Here is a 19,699-nt window from a genome sequence, read left to right on the forward strand (position 1 = left end):
ACACGCGCCATAAACTTTGAAAATCGTATGCTGTGTGCCATTTTCCCCGATCCCCCGCCTTTCACCCCTTTTGGCCAGATGAGCATGGCCATAAAATATCAATTTCGTTTTACTACAAACGCCAAAATCGAACGTAAACTTATGAGTCTCTCCCTGTGTAAAAAGAGAACCCGAACAGGGCGAAATGTCGAAATAAAATGTATGCATAGGGAAAGGGAGTAATTGAAAAATGCATTGCAGTAAAAATGAAGAAAAATACATTTGGTAATATATATTCCGAATATATTTCAATAGAATGTATTTTGTACTTTGAATAGCAACGGAATGAATTACAAGCGATTTACCCAAAAACTGGGAGACAAACAGCTATACAACTTGAAAATGCATGTTTGTGATAGAAGAATGTATCTTCTCCTGAACATGAGTATCTTTTTTCGGGATGAATTGCAGGATCAGATACTTTTTGGGCTTATTAATTTGCAACAACTCATTTTAAAGTGTACGCCATTCAACTCGTCCTCAATGAAGCCAGAAAAAATATGAGGCAATCATGTTCGATTTGTCAACGTATCCCCGTTTTTGTTTCAATAGCTGTCACGATTTATCATCGATATGAAAACAGCTCATGCTTTCAGAACAATCCATATTTTCCCATTGTCATTTGCTTGGCAGCTCGAAAATATTGTCGCTTTAAAGCTTAACACTTTTGGCCACATTCAACATTTCTGGCCAGGCTTTTCTGTTCTGTTCGGTTCAGTTTCGCTGCAGGTGAGTGGGCTTAATGACGTTTCACCGACACGGTGTTTATATTGATTTTATACATATCTGTAAATTTGTAAAACAAACGAATCTTTGACTATTATGCAAACAATGCAAATTGCATATGCCGTCGATGCCGAGCTGGCCCAAATGAAATTTAAGCTTAAAATGTTTGCATTCCACTCTTTTTGGGCGTGGAAAGTCAGCGGCAGCAGCACAAATGACTGGTTATTAATTATTTGATTTTTGTTTGCTGTTTCATGCATATTTATGGCCGTATTTTGTGCTAACTGATTACGCCAACCAATTAGTGAGCTTGCAAATTCTGCGACCTGGGCAAATATTGCCAACACTCGTATGCATTTTCCAATCGATGCAGCCGGCCATGAAACAAACTCTGAACGCATATTTATAATTAATTTTACAAATTTGTGCTTTTGATCCTTGGCAACGGCCACGCATCGCAGCCAATTTGATAGCCATGTTTTTTTGCGCTAAATTCAGCTTACAGCTCTGACCAAATTATTAGCTTGCATTCCGTGTCAGCCGGTGCAAATATTTTCATATTTGACGCAACTTGCAATTTCTCGCAATCTAAACACTCGCATCGCAACGCGCAGGATAAAAATGAAAACAGCTTAGAGCGGCATCCGTGTTGCCTGTTGTTATACGCTGGATGTTGCTTGTTTGTTGGCTGTTGGCTGGTTGGGTGGCAAAAGTGGGAGGTCGAGGTGGCTGGCGATACTCGCACAGCATAACTTAAGGCGTAGCTAAGGCTAAGACGGTGTTGCGACCCGACAGCCCAGAAAATAAAACACCAAACGAAGGAAAACTCACCCAATTGTGTGCCAATGGCAAATGCAGCACAAAGCGATCAGAACACTGAGCGAAATTCAGGAATAAAACTAATGCAACTGTCCCTCGTTAAGAAGCTTAAAGCATTACCAAAAAGTAGTTAGAACTGCAGTCCTTATAAAACAATAAATGTTGTGGGGAGTAGTATTGAACATGGCTTACAAGTCTGCGTATTTACTTAGTATGCATAAAGTATATCCATTATTGACATTTTTTGATATATTTTAGTTTCTTTTTTAACTTATGGCATATTATAAATTAGATATTCTACTTAATGTATTATAATTACATGCCACTGTAACTTATCATAGCTGTATGAGTGAAAGGCATACTCAAATGAATTCCTCAGCAAATTGATATACACATAAAACTGAGCCCCTTCGCACAGATCTCCTCGTGAGGAGAAATGTCCCTCCGATTTGCGTAAGTGCAACATGGAAACACGTTCGCAGCGAATGCTCTTAGCCTGCGCTGCACTTTCTTCGGACGCCTATTGAAGGCAGCCCCAAGTGAAACGGGATGTGGAGCGGAGTGGAGTGGAGCGGCACCTTAGCATACCATATCTCCAAGGCTAATCTCGGCGAGGCGAAGGCGAAGGTGGAGGAGGCCATGGCCAGGGAGCCGGGATATGGAATACTGGATACGGGAACAGACGTTCGAATCCAGCGGAGGAAATTGAGGGGCTTGCGTGCGCAATTTGCCTGCTTATGCTTTCGCCCATTTCCCCATTTTCCCCATTTCCCCCAACCAGAGCTCCCGGCTTATCATCATCTCGAGTTGAGACCGTCGTCTCTTTATGCGCGTTTTATTTTTATTTTCCCACTGTATTTCTATTTAAGTTGCGCTGGCAGTAAATAATCATAATGCATATTTAAATTGTGACCGTGTGTGCTTACCTGCTAGTTTTTCCATGCTTTTCCGGCATTTCCCGAGCCACCACCATCCCAAGGCTGCAGTTTTATTAAGACCTCTTTAAGCTCCTCTCCCCTGGCTTTATCGATAATTTCATTTTCTTTTGCTACAGTTGCGAGGGAAAAGAAAGAAAATGGCAGAGAGTGGAGCGTGTGGGGAAACTTAAACTCAAATTGGCCGCGCCTCATCCTGGAAATATTTTTATCGCAATCAATTTAATGCGCCGGAGCACACGCACTTTGCCAAAGGTCGCTATAGGAACGCTTTTTGGGGAGTGGGTGGGTGGATTTGCTGGGTGGGGGTGGGGAGATGAAGCCTTGAAAGTGATTTCGTTTGCTTGCTGAAAAGTTGCTACAATTGCTGTGAATGCGCTGAAATCTTACTAAATATTTCAACACTGAGCAAAGTAACGATGTGGCTGCCGGGAAATTTATCGGAGTGGGCGGGAAACTGCGGATGTGGCGGAGTTTGCGTTGCGCAATTCCAGTGGGAGGTCCCCAGAGTCTCGAGTCTTTAGAAAACCATACAAGTTTCTTATTAACTTTATTGATATGAACAGGTATTAAGTTTCCCGGGAACACTTCGTTTGGCAGGAAGTTGTAAGTTCAACTACACTTGTCCCCTCTCATTTTGAATTTTAGCATATTGTAAAACTAAATTGTAGTAAGTAGGAAGCAATTATGCACAATCAAGAACACATTATGAAAGTTTTCGAACTTAAATTAACACAAAGTGAAAGTATCTAGTATCTTTGCGTATTACCAGCTCATTGGTAGGAAGCCAATAGCTTAAGTGAGGATACTTGACACAGAAGGACTAACATTTTCGATCTTTAAGGTTCAAATCCAGCCACGATGGCCGATTCAACTTTCACTCGATTGCACTTGCCAAATTAAACTGGCTCCATCTACGAATTCCCCGGCTCTTTCGGCGACGTCTGCCTTCTCCTGTCTCCTGTCTCCGGCAAACACATATGTCCGGCAATTTCAATTACATTTCTTCACTTCAATCAAATTGCATTTCGCTTTGGCCTTTGGCCATCTCGACCAGCCAAAAAAAGCCAAATCGCTTGTGCAGTACGCGTGTTGCACTTGCAGTCATTCGTAAATTGAATTTACAGTTCAGTCTTAGCGGGTGCAGCACTTCTTAGCCGCCCCGAAACAATTCCATTTGAGTTTTATTTTATTTCGCCATTGCTTATCGCCCCGTTGGAAGTCGTGACTCTGGCGACAATTGTCCCAAATCGCCAAATCTCGCATCGAACCCCTGTGAATGCGATGCGATTGCCACTGCTGAGTGACTGCTGTCCTGCCACGAAGGACACTTGAAATTATTGAAATTGTTTTGCCATTTTGCGCTGCCCTTCCGCACTTCGAATTCCCAAATTCCCAATCGAGAGGGTGTCTGAATGCAATTGTCTGTCTGCTTATCATTGCCCAGGAATTTTCTCATTTTGAGTGATTCGAAGAATTTGTGTGGATTTTGGTTATTGATTTCCATTTCCGAATGCCAAGGAGTCTGCTCTGCTGCACGAAGAGGATCTTTCTCGGCTGGAAAGTGTATGTGAAGTGTGCGTCTGAGCTTTTAATTAGTTGCTAATTGGTTTGAGGCAGCTTTGTCTCTGCAAGGGGATTGTTGAACTCAGTTGGTGGTACTTAAAGACTTTAAGACTACGAAATGTATTTATTGCTTTCAATTGTTTCCAAGACCTACAAAGTAGAAAGAGGCTGAAATTAGGTTGGATGTGGTTCATTTATATATTTGCCATAATGTTGCATGCATTCTCGATAAACTGATCCATTTGCCGAGCGAGTACCCTGTTAAACAATTCAATTTTCGGCTCTCCCACCTGACAAATTCACAGATATTGCGAATTTCCATATTGTTTTTGTGGCCGAAATCGCAGACGAAAACACACATTTATTTCGCATTTTTTGTTGTATAATTCCTTTGGCCGGCGGTTAATTAAAAAAGGGGCTTGGCCGCGGGCTTTTGGGGAAAGGGGAGCAGACGCCTACGTTGATTTATCGCAATGGGCTTTAAAGTGTGTATAAATCAAACGAATTGTACATGCGAGTATGGTATTTTAAATGAAGTGACACACGGAACGGATGCGAAAGTTGACTTCGGCGATGTCCTGTTGGGCGCGCCACTCTTTAGCGCCATTAACAAAGGACTTTCCATGGCCGCAGAGCATTCGATTCTGGTCCGTTTGCCTTTTCATTTACGTCGTCTTTGTTGACCACTCTTAATCCTTTGGCGGAGCCTCGAGCCGGCGAACGGAGATGCGCTCCGCATTCTGCGATAAATTCGCATTAAATGGGTGAAGCCAGGGGGGGCGAAAGTGGGTAGCCAGGGTGGAGAATGGGGAAAAGGACTTAAATACAGACTCACTGGCCATGGCCTGTTGCTGGCCAACACCAAAAGCAGCACCAACAGCAACACAATGCATCGAGTGCAATTCAGAAATTCTCTGCGCTTGGCACACAAACACAAAGATAGAAAAATCGAAGAATGTCAATAATGGCTGCTGCAGTTTCTGCCTCAGGACCTCTCGTCCTGCCTCGTCCCTCCTTCGAGCCACCCATTTTTGGCTTTAATGACACTGCATCCTGCGACAATAAGCGTCACTTGGGCAGTTTCTTGTCTTCATTTTCGATTGCGCGCAAGGCACAGAGTTGAAAAGTCCCATCATAGCGCCACAGTGAGCTCAACCGAAGCGGAAAATGAAAAGGATATCGTAAGACGAATGAAAACTTTCCTTAGTTCTAGAAGCATTTACTCATTTACGCATAAAGTATATGTTAAAAGTAGTTAATTTATGATGGAAGCACTTTCTCAGAAGCAACATAATGTCATATGGATATGGATATAACTACTATAAGTATGACTATCTTTATAAAGATTTTATAGAACCTTTGGAATGCACTGTAACCCACTGTTCGCCCATTTGGTGAAGGGGTCATTGATAGGACTCGCGCTCCCAGTGCAATTGACAGCTTCAATGCGAACAATATTATTTGCATTTATTTTTCATTTTTGGGGAAAAGGAGTGAGCCTGCCTTGCGTTCCCAGTACTTGGCGGTTCAACCCGTTTGTGTGTCTGGCTATCTGAGTGCAGGGGGAAGGAAGCTCCTTGCTCTGTGGCTGCGGCAGACTTTGCTGGAGTATCGCATCGTATCGGTTTCGCGATTTCGTTGCATTCAAGTTGCGGTTCGCCGTCTTCTTTGGAGAGGCAACAGCTGCCGCATCTTGTTGCACTTTCGACCCCGCCCTCCCCCAGCCCGTCTATTGTGGTTTATTTGACTTTTGTTGCATATTACGTAAGTCGGGGCTTCAATGCACTTTGCCTGCGCTAGCTACGCGATTCAATGGGTCTTAACTGTGCCACAGACACTCGTGTTCGGTGACCCTGTTGAGTCACGGGTATCTACACCGGGGAAAGAGGAATAAGAATTATCTCTAGTGTTACTCTTTGTATGAAAAATATGGAATCAGTCATCAAAATGTGTTTTAAAAGAGAAAATACCAAAATTCAATATCGATTAGTTCATATAAATTGACTGCTTTAAAGTACCTCACACACTATAAGTATTTTGATAGGTCCTCTAGTCATATAATCATAAATACTAATATGCAGTGCTTATTTCTCGCTGTGCATACGGTGCTACTGTAGCTTTGTGGCTTCTGTGGGCGGTGTTCATTGTGGAGCATAGTAAATAAGTGCACCGCTCTGTTTGACACTTGCAGCTGTCAACGCGGCGCGTGATTGATCGAACGATAGTACTTGCCCCTCGGAACGGTGGTAAAAAGCAGGGTTCGCGGAGAGAAATGATGTTGTCAAGGCGAGCTAATGGAGGAGTTCCCCATTAACGTGGCCGTAACAAATGGTCCGATCTGTTGGCTCAATCGCACTTAGACAGTTTGATTAAATGCAGGGAAATGCAGGTGCGGGAAATGCGTTACGAGTTCGAATGGTTTGTTTCATTCGAAGTAACAAAAGCTTTAACAATGTAAAATTGCGTACACACTTTTAATTTTTTTCGTGCAGTAACAAATACGAAGGAATTTTACAAATTAGAACAATTGATGTTATTACTCGCTTTTAGTCTCCCATTATTCCCCCATTTTGTATCAGTATAACGCGTAATGATTTGATAAAAGTCTAGCCAGGAAATCTGTACAATTTCTTAGGGCCATTAGTAAGTTTCAAAACTAAAGTTTCAACTCTGACCAATTAGTGCAACATCATAATAATTGCAGTTTGTTTGAAAGACAGGAAAACTTTCGTCGGCAACTACAGAAGTTAATGTGGCATTCGACAGAACTTATCTATCAGTAGAGAGCCCCATCGATAACGAGCAACAGATACAAATTGATAGAACGCAAGTAGGAGCTCTCCGCTTTCCAGCAGTGGCCCCATTTTCCCCGAACAACGAAAGGAAAGCTGAAATTAATGTAAATTTATTGTCTCAATTTATAATGCAACAAATTGAGCAGCGGCGAACTAGCAGGAACACTTTGGCCAAATATTAATGCTGACAGGCGGTGGGGACGAGGATCCTAGGGGAAAGTATCTCGTAGATACCCATAATGGCGCGGCATTGAACTTGAACTTATCTGCGATTGGAGTTTTTCAATTGTTTGCCAAAGTCATTGGGCGAAAAGTTGCTGCCATTTTGTCTCTCACAAAGTTATTACAAAGTTTGCCATATAAGTTTTGGCAGCCTTTTAAAGTTTGCCCCGCCCAGCCCCACCTCCACTGTCAACTGGATATGGATAACTTTGGACCCTGGGATGCAGCATCGACTTCTCGACTTCTCGGCTTCTCGACCAGCAAATTGAGTGCACACAGCCGGCAGACGTTTGTCATTTGTCTGCCGTCATGTCAGTTGTCAAGTTTGATTTTTCGACATTTGCCTCTCAGTTCTATTTAACTATATGTGTGCTTTTTGTGTCTCTTAATTTGTTGCAACCACTGTGACACAGCTGGGAAAAAATATGAAATATCGTGCTCTATGATACAGACATGATAAAGACAAATTTGTGAAGTTTTTCGGAAGCACGGCGACATTGTTCTGCCCAATCCCTTTCCCAGCAAAGTGCTGATTTGTGTAGACGATCAATGAATAATTTTAAATATCTGGGAACCTTTCTTTTTTTTAAGTAATATGAATATGAAATCGGGAAAGTGCCGTTTTGTTTATGTATTAGAGTCAAGAGAACTTTATATAATTGCCTCCACTCCTTTTATTCTTGCGTTTACCTATATATAACTTATTGCTTATAAACGTTTAACGAATATAGGTATTTAAATCTCTTATCAAAATACCACGACATGGAAATATTTAAGTTCTTTACAACGAGTGCTTTTTATGTTTCAAGATTAAACCTCAGCGTTTCCTAATCCCAAGCCATAGTATCTCAAAGTCGTGCGACCTGTCATTTGTGTTTTTTCTGGTGTTGACAAATGGAAAAGGGTGCTGAGGGGGGCAGTTGATGCCTGAACACTTTATCTTAATGTCAGTTTTTGTTTCGTTCGGTTTGATTCGAGAGGTTTTCCTGAGCAGCTCGTGTTCGTGTGCGTGAAGCAGTTAAAGACGCCTGGGCAAATTAGCCATAAAAAACGCATTTGTACATCGATGTTTTTTCGGGGGGCGCCTCATTTGGGAGTCATGTCTAAATCACGACTTGCAGGCGCCCGGCGATAAAAACAGCGCGAGGATTTACATTTATATTAGGCGGCCCAAAGAGATCCGCCCATGAATCATCGCGTGGTTAAATAGCTTTAAGTGTTGGCCATTCCCGAGCTCTGATTTCATTTGCATTCCGCTGTTCAATCCCTGTTCTCTGTTTCAGTTTGACAACGTCAACTCGTGTCTGCATGTGCTGCGAAGCCAGTCGGTCGGCGGCTTGGAGAACATCACCACCAATGACATCTGCGCCGGCCGCCTGAAAGCCGTGCTCGCCCTCTTCTTCGCCTTGAGTCGCTTCAAGCAGCAGGCCAAGCAGACCAAATCCATCGGCGTTGGCTGCGGCGGCGGAGTGGGCGGCTCCTCGTCGACTCTCACCGGCGGCGGCTCGGTCCTGGGAATCGGAATCGGCGGACTGAGGACTCCGGGATCCAGTCTGAACCAGGATAAGAATCAGCAGGAGCAGCAACAGCAGCAACAAACGCCACAGCAGTTGGCCCAATCGCTGGAAAACGGCAATGAGATGGTGAATCGGTAAGTTTACTTAAATAACTGAAGTCCGTAAGCAAATATCAAATAATTCTTTCTGAATGGGGACAATCTTTGATTATTATAATCCTTAAATACATTTACTTTTCCGCTTGTCATATAACAAATTTTAGAGAGTATGCACCGAAACAAGTTGATACGTTTTTCAAACGCGTTGCATTGCATACTTTTAGACACCCTGAATTGTACTTATATTATACATTCTACATATCGACTTATACTGCATGTCAAAAATGTATGCTGCACTGACTCCCAAGTACAGAGTGAATCCCTTATATAAAGAGCCATCTAGCGGCGAGCTACGGCATTGGTTTCCTGTAGCAGCGAGCTTTTTATCGACAACACTTTGTGTTAGGTTTGCGTTTATTGTTAGCAGATACTCAAACCATTGGGGGCGCTTTAAACATTATGAAATGAAACCTCACATCTAATTACACATTAAAATTTTTATTTCTAGCTGAGTTTAAATCGATTCTAAATTAAAAAGAAAGCAATTCTTTTCGATTTAATATACAGCTATTTAAACTTGCTTAAGGTTACACTTAGAGTGGGGTTTCGCCATCACTGAAAATTTAAATGAAACAGTCAGTTCCATAACTTAAACTTCACTAAGTGGTAAATCATTTTTCTACTTATCAGAAACTCCCCATCGATTCAGAGAACCTCCCCCAGTGTCACCCAAAACACCGCATATCCAATGTCAGGGATTTCCTTTGAATTTAGCTTAGACTGCCATAAGACATCCGGCGGGCATTTCTTTCTGCGCTTTCCTGGAATTCCTTGCGAGTTTAATATGATTTATTGGTTTGTTTGCCGGAAATTACAGGCAGTTGGTCCCCGGATTGGGCTACCATTTTTTGGGGTTCCGCCTCACCCCTCAGCCAACAGATGTCATCGGGAAAATGGCAGGAAAACTCCAGAAAGGCAAACACAATTGGCGTGCTACAAGTTTAAAGAGAGGAAAATCTCTGCCGGAGCGCGAATCTCCGCCAGTGCGAGTGCTCTCTGAAAAATTCAAAGCAAGAAGATGGCAAAATTAGAAAACTTTATTTGCCCAATGTCTGTGGGGAGGTCTTCGGTTTTGACTCCGTCTTGTTCCTTTTGGGGGTTTCCTTTGGAGCGTCGTGTTTGCAACCCTCGGGGAAATCCTCGCAGTCGCAGACAGGAAGCGGAAGCTTTTGTGTGGGGCCCGTCCCCTCCTCTCGTTTCCCCTCCTCCGACTTGGTCGTTTAACTGGGGTCCCGAGCCCCAATGCGTTGATGACTTTCACTGAGTATGAAATTTAAATGCGTTGCGGAAATGCTCTGGCAGACAAATAAATTACACAGGATTTTTATGGTCGTCCTTGCGCCTAGTTTGTGGTAGGCGGCACAATCAGGCGACTGCAGCGCTTCCCTTTAAGTTGCGCCCCAAAACTTTCGCTTGCGAGCCGTAGCATCGACCCTCCGGAGCGTTGTTTATACTGTCTGCGGTCTGGCGACCTAGACCCAGTTCGGTAGTTGGGGATCCCGCCAGCCACCCGGAACGGTGACAAAATAGCAACCCCGAGAATGGTACACCCAAATGAAAATTTTAGAAAGTCAACAACTTGTGCAGGTGCTGAAAAGTTGTGTGCACTCGCATGAAAGCCCTGGTACAAGTAAACTCAAATTCGCCACTATTGAAGGTAACTTTATTTAGCTCTGGCTAAAATACTCCTCCAAGTATTTACTCCACTTTCTTTTTCTGCGTGTACCATTAGCGACACTCCTTGCTGGAATTTGGGCAATGCAAAATTCAAAAGCATTTTAACAACGGCAGCTGCTACTGACTGTTTTTTTATTCCGCACAGAGGGTGGGTGGCTTGCTCTTGGGGAATTCCAATTTCATGGCTCTTCGCAGGTTTTCAGCTCCTTGAAGCACTGACTGTGATTTTTTGGGGACAACCTGCTGGCAGGAGCAACATGTTGCAGCGACGCACATAATTAAAACTAGAGGACACAGGCCATAAAGCACTTGAATTTATACCCCAAATACCCCTACATATCCTCCGGATTCCAGGAACAGCTGTTGGCGATATGAACCGGAGTGCACAACTCCCACCATTTATAACTGCAAATTGCTTTGGCAGACATGCCAGCCATATGTATTGTATTTATAGCAGTTGTAACCGAGCTTAGCCTCTGGAATTGGCTCGAAAGTAACCCCTGAAGACGGGAGAGGTCCTTCCAAAAGGGGAGGAAACTCACATGCACGATGTGGGGCCCCACATTAAACCCCTGAATTGGATAAATCCGCCCACGTGCGTGTGTTCCTGTGGCTCTCTAATTCGCATGCATTTATGCGTGACCATGAACAAGAAGCAATCCCCCAGGATCCCAGGATCCAGAGTGTCCTTTCCCTTCCCGTTTCCCCATTCAACTGCACTCGTCCTGGCTGTGACCACTCTTCACTGGCAAATTGTCAAGTCCTTGTTGTCCTCAGCCTCGTCTGGCTTAACTTTTGTTGTCCTGCGGGCTTGGTTTTTTCCACATGGTCGACTCCTCTGTTCTGAATTTATAATTCCATTTGTGGTTTTAATTTCGTAAATGTGAGATTAATTTTATTCAATTTGCGTGCCCAGAGTTGGACGGCTGGGCAAAATCCTGGCAGCTTGTGTTTAGGTCTGGGGTAAACGCTTCATTGACTGTCAATTGTTGGCAATTGAAGCGGCAAGAAAGAAAGTGAGAATTTGTTGCCAATTCAATAATGTGAATTAAAGGAGTGGAGTTTTCGAGTCTCATTCATTTACGAATCCTTTAAGTATAGATTTTAATACTTCAATAATTATAGTTTGTGGTAAGGAAAGCACAACACCACAGTAAAGATTGGCCATTAAAAGTACTTCTTATTTAGTTTTTCCCTTCCCAAGTCTTCCGTATTATCCATTACACTCTCCAGGAATCGTTCCTCTTGTGGATCCAGCCTCGTTATGAAGATGTCCCGCGTGGCTCTGAATTGGCCACAATTATACAAATGCTCGTTTTCCAGGCGCAGAAAGTTCCAGAAAAATCGCCTCACTATCTCACTGAAACAAATCAACGATTTGCCATTATAGGGTGCTATCAATTCCTGATGGACCAGGGCAAACTCCAATATCCAAACGCACCGAAGCAGGGTATTCTCCACGATCACAAAGTAGTAAAACCACTGTGGCATAAAGATGATGTCATTAATCACTTTCGAACAGATTATGGTTTAATGTTTTACCCTGGGATAGACCAAGTTGTCGCGCAGAAATTTGTTCTCGCCATTCCACACTCGAAATAAACCAAAGTCCATCAGCAAGTCCCAGAACACAGTATAAATTGCCGAAACAATGCAAATTGTTATATAGGCCCAAGTCCAGGGGCTCTCAAAGAGATCAGTATAATGAGCTAAGGATGTTTAATTTAAATATGAGTTTTTATCAAGAAATCAAATAGATTTAAGCTACCAATTGTTTCCATTTGTATTGTTGAAAAGACGACTTCCGCAATAAATAAAAAGTACTTCAAGGCGTTGATCAAATAATCCGTGGACTTGGACCCACTGTCCCTAAATCTTCGAAGGCTCTGAGCGAATCTAAACCACGCAGGCAAACATCGAATGACAGCCACCGCGTAATCGGGCTCAAACTCGAAGGCATCGCTCCGATCCAGGAAGTATCGCACATAGAAGCGGACTAGGTAATAGTGATCCACGATGGTGACCACCAGAGAGGTCCACTGATCCGCCACCCAAAAGTCCGCGAAGTTCACAAAGAAGAAGGGGGACAGAAGGATGCGCCCCACGACGGTCAATAGCCAGATCCTGCCTGAGTAGAAAAGAATGCGAAAGGGGTTCAGGAACAGCACTACTACAAAGGCCACCTGGACCAGCGGTATGTAGATCGGATCCTCGATGAAGAACTCCTTGTGGAGCAAGTACAGCAGAATGCTCAGAGTGCACATGTATCCAAAGAAACTGGATATTTCCAAGGCTCTCATGGCTCCTATGGCATTCCTCCGCTCCACTTCGAAGATCAAAACGTGGTTCACGCCCACCTTCTCGTACACTTTAATATTTATAGCCAAGCAGAAGCCGAAAGTCACACCTGAAATGGGCCCTCTAAACAAACTGACAAAGGTGTAGCGAAACTCTGGACTCGTATCTACCGAAAAATCTACAGGAAAAGAAAGGAAATATAATCTGCGAAGAGAATCAAATACATAAAATCTACTCACAAGATATAAAGCATATAATAGCTCCCACCAAAAAGAGACCTAGAAAGAGCCCGGCGCTGAAAACATGAACCGGTGGAGTTGGGTGCCCCAATGGCGGCACTCGGAGCTTGGCCATCGCCTCAGATCTGTCCCCGTTGGCCAAGTAATCCGTGTACATGTTCTCCGTGGTCGATATCATCCGGTCTAATTGCAGGGTTATGGCCAAAGTGGACCTTAGAACGTATTTATCGTACCAGGCAAATCCAGCCTCCGATTTTAGATTCTTGTCGTACTTCTTGCAGATCTTGCGAAACGCAGTCATGTTCAATGTTTGGTAATTCTGCAACATTATCAGGCTGAGAAGGGTCAATATTTTAGCTTTAATGTAGTTAAAGTTACAAGTAATCCTATAAGATAATCATAATGAAAAGGTGTCCATATCTCGTCTAAGCCAGGATATATGTTATTATGTTAGGAACCCATACCTAAGATAGAACTCGCTCATGGCCAGTCGAAGTTTCTTGATGGGCGGCAGCTTGCGCTTGTTCTCCGTCTGGCGACTCCAGGACGAAGCTGAGCCCCTGGAAGCTGTCGATCCCCGAGGATCCTGCTGTGCACGACGACGGTCTAGTTGGTAATTGAGGGTGGCCAGCTTGCGATGCGCCTCCGCCTGCTTGTGGGCAAAGAAGTAATTCACTTTGGTCAATTCTAATCCGCAGGAGTTGAAGAAGAGTTCCTCGAAGTCCCTGTAGTAACCGATAGCTACATCATTACTTGGCCGACTTCCACTGGGCGCTTTTTCCACGGCATTTCGAATCATTTGCTTAAGTTCCTTGAAAAATTAGATTGAAAGCTTAGTATGGATTTGGAATTGGTATATTTAGAGTTACATTGTAGTTCATGTACTGGTGCCGCCATTCGGGCACCATAAGATTATCAAGAGTCTTGCCAAACTTCATTTTTACAGGACTTGTATTTTTTACTTCTATCGTGAGCTTAAATTATTTGACAAGTAATACAAGTGTGATCATTATATGATGGATACACATTACTTTCATAACAGAAAGCTTATTCCAAAATTAGCCAAAGGCATTATATATCCAGCCGCCCTTGAAATCTGTAATTGAGAATTCATCCCTTTCAGAACGTCAACTAATTTTGTTTGCTTGGTGCTGTAAAAAAGGTTCACTGTCCGGGGAAAACCCACGCAAATTTTGACATGCGTTTCCCATTCCCTTTTTTTCAGCAGTTGACAATTTCGCTTTTGTTTTCGCAAACGCTGTCCGCAGAACCACAACTCTCATCCCTACAATTTCCGGGCTTTTCATGTTCGTTTTTTTTCAAGTTTTCCGCCTTTTTTGAAGTGACTGCGTTTGGGTGTATTATTAAAAATAAAGGGAAAATCCTGGAAATGAGTTGACTAAGGGTTGGCCTCAGTTTGCAACTCTTTAAGCTCGCTGACTATCCAATAGAGAGCCACAATTCGATTCCGGAGGCTTGCCATTAGTCATAAGAAAGGAAAATTGGGAAAAGTGGGAAAATGTCGTCTACAGGCATCCCAAGATGAGTAGTAGTGGGCGGCCAAAAAGGACTCCCATCTCACCTCAATCGTCATCATCAAAGCCGGCATTCATCTTCCCCTCTGAGCCACAATGTGAAAAATGTGAAACAATTGCAACGATGATTACTTTTTCCAACAGTTTTGCCCCCTCGCTGTTTTTGTTCGGTCGTAAAGGAAAATTGAATTGCCAATGGGCGGGGCATCAAGTTTGTCCTGCCCTCCAGGGAGCATTTCTGGGGGGGATTGGACGGAAGGCAGGACACGGACAGGCGATGATGAAAACAGGTGAACTCCATAATTATATGCTAAATACTCGGGTAATTAACTCCCCAGGGAACATTAACTATTTGAAGAACTTGATTAAGCAGATGAGTACGGCTCGTGAATTTCCCGGGTGATGAAGAGGAAAACTAAGCCAGTGAAAAGTTGCAGCATGTGCGAAAAATAATACCGAATATTATCCTTTCGCAGCAAGGGAAAATGAGCAGCTGTCAGCAGAGTTGGTTTCATTTACAATTCGCTAGCTAAAGATAATTTTTCAAAATGAACTATCCTTAGAGTCTGATGTATATACTATATATTCAAGTCTAAACATTAAGATTATATTTTGTAATTGATGTATTTAGTCTATATATAAAGATTTCTAGTTTCTAAATGTTGCTTTCTACTGAGGAGTTGAAAGATTTTTCATATTTGAAAGCCAGTTTACCATTTAATAAGTCAAACTTAAGTCTAGAGTATTTTCCGCAGATTTTTTTGGAGCTCGTCCTGGCTGGACAGCCATAACCATTGGGTAAATAAAAATATTTGCATAGACGAAGCGCTCAACAATTGGATGGACGGCCAAGTGAACAACATGGGGTGGTGCACATCATCGGCGGAATCCGGGGACAGACAATATAAAATGAAAAGTAAACATTGCAGTGTCCGCCGGTGGCCATTGAAATGATAAAGTGCCCGGCTGAGCTCCTCTCCTCTCCTCTCCTCTCCGCTCCGTCCGGAAAGTTCGCCGGAGTCGGACAAAAGGCAGTAAAATGCATGCTTAGTGTTTTTGGAGTCCGGAGTCCGGAGCAGGGGCTTAATGGCATTAGGAGGGGGTTCCGGAGCAGTCAGTCTGGAACTACATCTGGTTATAGCCGTATGTTGTGTGTGGCAAGTCGGGCGAAAGGCTTTCATGCTTTCTGGATTTGTCCAAACAAAGATTTATTGGGTCTAGTTTTGTATTTTGTAGGAGTGGCGGAGGGTAAAAATGCTGTTTATTTTTAAACTGTTTGCGGCTGTAACGAGTAGTGGAAAGAAAGTTGTGGAAGAGCTAAAGAATCTCCACATTCTCTATTCCCCCTAAGAAAAACATTAGGAGAAAGTGCACAGGCGACAGTTTATGCCATTAGTATAAGTTACTACCCTAACTTACCTAGCTTATCAGATAGTACATATCATTTTCGTTAATTTATTTGCTTCGATTCAATTAACACTCGCTCGCTAAACCACATCATTTGTATATCTCTATTCAGACCTGGCAGCTACATGAGCTCCAATCGCATTCCATGACAATATCTGCGCGATAAATTCAATTTGAAATCCAGCCTTTGCTCGAAACGAGTCAATTCGAGACCTTGCACCTTTTTCAGCTGTCTGCAACAACTTAATTGCTTGCGGCCACTTTCTTTGCCGCCCACTTCTACTGAATACACTAAAACCCAACTCCAATCATTGTGGCAAACTCCACGGAGCACTTTCGGATAGAAACTCGTTTTTTGCGTTCAATCACTGCGATTTTGGAGCTACATCGCACATGCCAGTAATTGCAATCATATTTCGACACGCTGCGCAATATGCATTGGCCATAAACTTCATCCGGATCAAAAAAAAAAACATTCGAAAAAAGTGTCAATGCCAGACAGCTGCAGCAAGCATACGAGTGAATACCCTCTAAGCAATGCTTCACTATTCAGATACAAAAAAGGGGTTAGGGTATAGGTGGTAGTACAACACAACATCCAAACTGAATGAAACGAGTTGAGTGCGTGCCTGATCGGCTTAGCGTCAAACGAGCTTCTCGATGGAAATTAAGCTCGATGATTAAACAGTTTTACTTTCAGCCCGGCCAATCTGCCTCAATTTCTGCGACAGTTCATGTGACTCGAAACTATTTGCTATAATTGCTTACTTTGTTGAATTGCGGCGATTTGTTTGCCGGTCAACAATAACTTTAGCCGGCTTAATTGGTCTCGTTCGCCACTCGGCCGACTTGACCCCCAGCAGCTGGGGCATGTGCATTGAACTTCAACTTCGGAGGAGACCAGACCCAGACCCAGACCCTCTGCCCAAGTCCTCCTCCCAGAAGTGCAAGTGCCAAGTATTTTTAGAGCAGCCAAATGCAGCTCACCAAACAAGCAAGCGAACAAGTCAAACGCCTCCAGTGATGCGATGCACCATGAGAAATGATATGATGGAATAATACACATTGCATTTTACTTTTAATCAATGGGAAAGAAAAAAGTTATTACACTCATTTTCATATTATTGCTTTGCTAGGATGCAAATATCCTTTCGTAAAACATTTTCTTACATCCCAAATCAATGCCTCAAATAAAAATCTTTTTTAGATGGACTTACCTTAATCGTACACATGTGTAAATTAAATTTGGATCCTAATTATATAAATAAAAAATTCTTTCTAGGCCTAAGTAATTGAAGATTTATTTATTTATTCATAGATCCTTTATAAACATGTGTGCTTATTTTACAAGTCCATCTATTGTTTTAGTGCCAGCTTTATAAATTGGAAAATGTAAAATAGAGCATTTTAATTAATTTAAAAATAATTCATATTTTGATTGAGACATCATTTTGTCCAGTGTAGCCATCCAACCAGCTCACTTCGAACATCGAACATGTTGCCAGGGAAATTGTGAGTTGCGACGAAAAACGCCGGCAAAAGCGAGTTTTTCAAAACCACCATCAACAGTTCGGTTCGGTCGCTTGATTTCGTTGCGTCGACGGACGCAGGAGATTTTCGTGCGGATACAGATACAGATACGGATACGGATACGCATTGTTTTGTTTTGTTTCGCCGGCTTCGAGAGACGCGTGCCACTCGCGAAAATAAATGGCGGCAAATCAAAGAGTGTGTGAATAAAGTTGATTAACGACGAGCATCGCTCAGAAGTGCCAAAATAAAGTTTATGTGCCAAGTGATGGGCTTTCGGAGAATTATATTGGGATTTTTTAACTTTTTAGCATAAAGTTCGTCCATAAAATGTACCCAACAGGCTGTTGCATACTTCGTGGCTTTAAGAACACACCATCAGCATTAACCAGAAACTCTCAACCACCCCCATAATTATCGCCTTATCTCAATGCACACAAATTAAAAGGCTTACTGCAGCCAAGCCAAACAGACCCAAAAAATTGCCAGACCAGACGATTTTGTCTCCATGGACCATGTTTTATACACGTATCCTAGATAAGAGTTGTGCGTTGTTTAAATCCTTGGGAGGAGTGGTTTTCATGTCGGCGGACCTTTGGGAACAAAAAGTTTTGCGAATAAAAAAGTCGGAAAAGCTTAGCTCTAATAAGATATATGGGCGTGTGCTAAAGCTAGCTAATGAAAATGAATTCCATTGGACATTAGATCTCATAGCGTGTGGCTTTCTCCTTAAAAATCTATATAAACTTCGTTTTAGACTTACTTACTCTTCCAATGAAATTCTGACATGGGATACTGTTTCCTCAATTTCCGCCAACGTAAATCGACTCTCATAAATGTTTTGCAAAAGTTTGCTTTCATGCCCGTGGAATACAATCCCATCTCGGAAATTATCGAACCACAACATCGTTTAGTAAAGGGTGAACTTTATCTTCTTTCTTATCAGTCAATTTCACCCTAATTTGCCACCTTTCCAAATGACTGCCTCCAAAGCAGTCAGATGCTCCGAAGAAAATGGGAGTTTTCTAAGTTCATAGCGCAGTGGTAATTAGTGGCAGACAATGGTTAGAGAAGCTAACCAAATTTGGGATCCCGAAGGGTGCTAATCTCCATTGTCATCGCATGTTGCAGACTGGTTGATAACCGGTTTTTTCGGGTCTTACGACGCGTGTCTCCAATTAATCACCGCTTCGAATCTGTTGGTTCTTGGGAGCTTCTTGAAGCGTCTCTAATTTCATTTTATTCAAGTGGCAGCTGAGACCGAAAGGATTACGCTGCTACGTAGTAAGGAGATGTATGGCAGCCACCATATTCGGGATTCTGGCTAATTATGGTTAGCAGGAGTTGGGCAAGAGATGTTTTGAAGTTTTCAATTTTCCAATGCTTCTCTGCCACTGACATCTGACAAACTGACAATCTGACAAGCGGGTAACAGGCGCTGTCAAAATCCTTCGGCGGGGGAGCATTGAACTTGCAACCCTCACAGAAGCCGAATCGAAATCCAAATCAAAGTCGAAACTCGAGATATCAGAAAGCAAGCGGGGAGCCCTATTCCTCTGCCTTCGGCTCAATCCAAAACATGGGCTAATGATAGGGGCACAAGATCTCGGGGCAGAGCGTGTGAATAACCCGAGGTACCTGACAGTCGAGGGCGAAATGAGCATTATTAGTTGATGGCAGCGTTGCGCTAATGGCTTAATTATGATAATGGTAATGGCCAACGGGAGGCGGGCTCAACTCCTTGTGGTGGCGATGACAATTAAGCGATTTTCAGCGACGAGCTGCTGGCATGAATAATGAAGATATTTCAAGAATTGCATCTTAAATGAGCCAGGGAGAAAGTAATTCATCACCCATAATTATATTAATAGTGAGGGGAATAATCTCTTACTATACCCAACATTCACATATCTTCAACGCAATTACCTTGAGTTTTTCATGCAAATTGCTCGACAATTTAAAGTCCATATGTGGATTCCTTGAGCTTGGGATAGTTACACTCCCCTTTCAATAAACGCGATTTAAAAGACCACCCAAGTCTGTCGTTCAGAAACATTGATTATCTTTCAACGTTTCTTGTCGCCTTTTCAATTGGCCAGCGGAGCGAAGAATCAAGATTTCAGACAGCTCGAGGAAATGTCAATTGCAACTTCAGCAGACAGCGAACGATTATGAAATATTCATGTTAATATATACATGTATTTTCCGATTTAAATGCAAGATGTGGGCCGCACCT

At 42.8% G+C, this 19,699-nt stretch overlaps 2 protein-coding genes across 9 annotated transcripts in view; one reads left to right on the forward strand and one right to left on the reverse strand.

Annotated features, from left to right (window-relative positions):
• LOC6732875 (protein sickie) overlaps nucleotides 1-19,699 on the forward strand; it is a 150,550-nt gene that overhangs the window by 71,154 nt on the left and 59,697 nt on the right. For all 6 annotated transcript variants that reach the window (XM_016180423.3, XM_016180421.3, XM_016180419.3 and 3 more), the window contains one exon: nucleotides 8,386-8,753. In XM_016180423.3, coding sequence (XP_016025601.1) covers nucleotides 8,386-8,753 — 368 coding nt within the window. The remainder of the gene's footprint in view (nucleotides 1-8,385; nucleotides 8,754-19,699) is intronic.
• LOC6732876 (xenotropic and polytropic retrovirus receptor 1 homolog) lies at nucleotides 11,545-16,267 on the reverse strand. 3 transcript variants are annotated; one of them, XM_044922995.1, is made up of 6 exons: nucleotides 15,946-16,267; nucleotides 13,456-13,802; nucleotides 12,992-13,326; nucleotides 12,223-12,930; nucleotides 11,997-12,163; nucleotides 11,545-11,936 (listed from the first exon to the last, which is right to left on the reverse strand). In XM_044922995.1, the coding sequence occupies exons 2-6, from the start codon at nucleotides 13,788-13,790 to the stop codon at nucleotides 11,622-11,624; spliced, it is 1,860 nt and encodes a 619-aa protein (XP_044778930.1). In that variant the 5' UTR covers nucleotides 13,791-13,802; nucleotides 15,946-16,267; the 3' UTR covers nucleotides 11,545-11,621. The 3 variants fall into 3 exon arrangements, with proteins under 3 accessions (XP_044778930.1, XP_016025602.1, XP_044778931.1); XM_016178046.3 differs by lacking the exon at nucleotides 15,946-16,267 and adding an exon at nucleotides 13,861-13,996; XM_044922996.1 differs by lacking the exon at nucleotides 15,946-16,267 and having other exon boundaries at nucleotides 12,992-13,310; nucleotides 13,456-13,594.

This window comes from Drosophila simulans, chromosome 2L (assembly GCF_016746395.2).
Source record: "Drosophila simulans strain w501 chromosome 2L, Prin_Dsim_3.1, whole genome shotgun sequence".
Classification (NCBI taxonomy): Eukaryota; Metazoa; Arthropoda; class Insecta; order Diptera; family Drosophilidae; genus Drosophila; species Drosophila simulans.

What these genes read in the sequence shown, in the direction of transcription:
- LOC6732876 (XM_016178046.3), bottom strand. Translation starts at nt 13,929, where the DNA reads ATGAAGTTTGGCAAGACTCTTGATAATCTTATGGTGCCCGAATGGCGG. An exon ending in ACCAGTACATGAACTACAAT is followed by an intron (nt 13,803 to 13,860) that starts GTAACTCTAAAT and finishes TAATTTTTCAAG; the next exon opens with GAACTTAAGCAAATGATTCG. An exon ending in ATGAGCGAGTTCTATCTTAG is followed by an intron (nt 13,327 to 13,455) that starts GTATGGGTTCCT and finishes GACCCTTCTCAG; the next exon opens with CCTGATAATGTTGCAGAATT.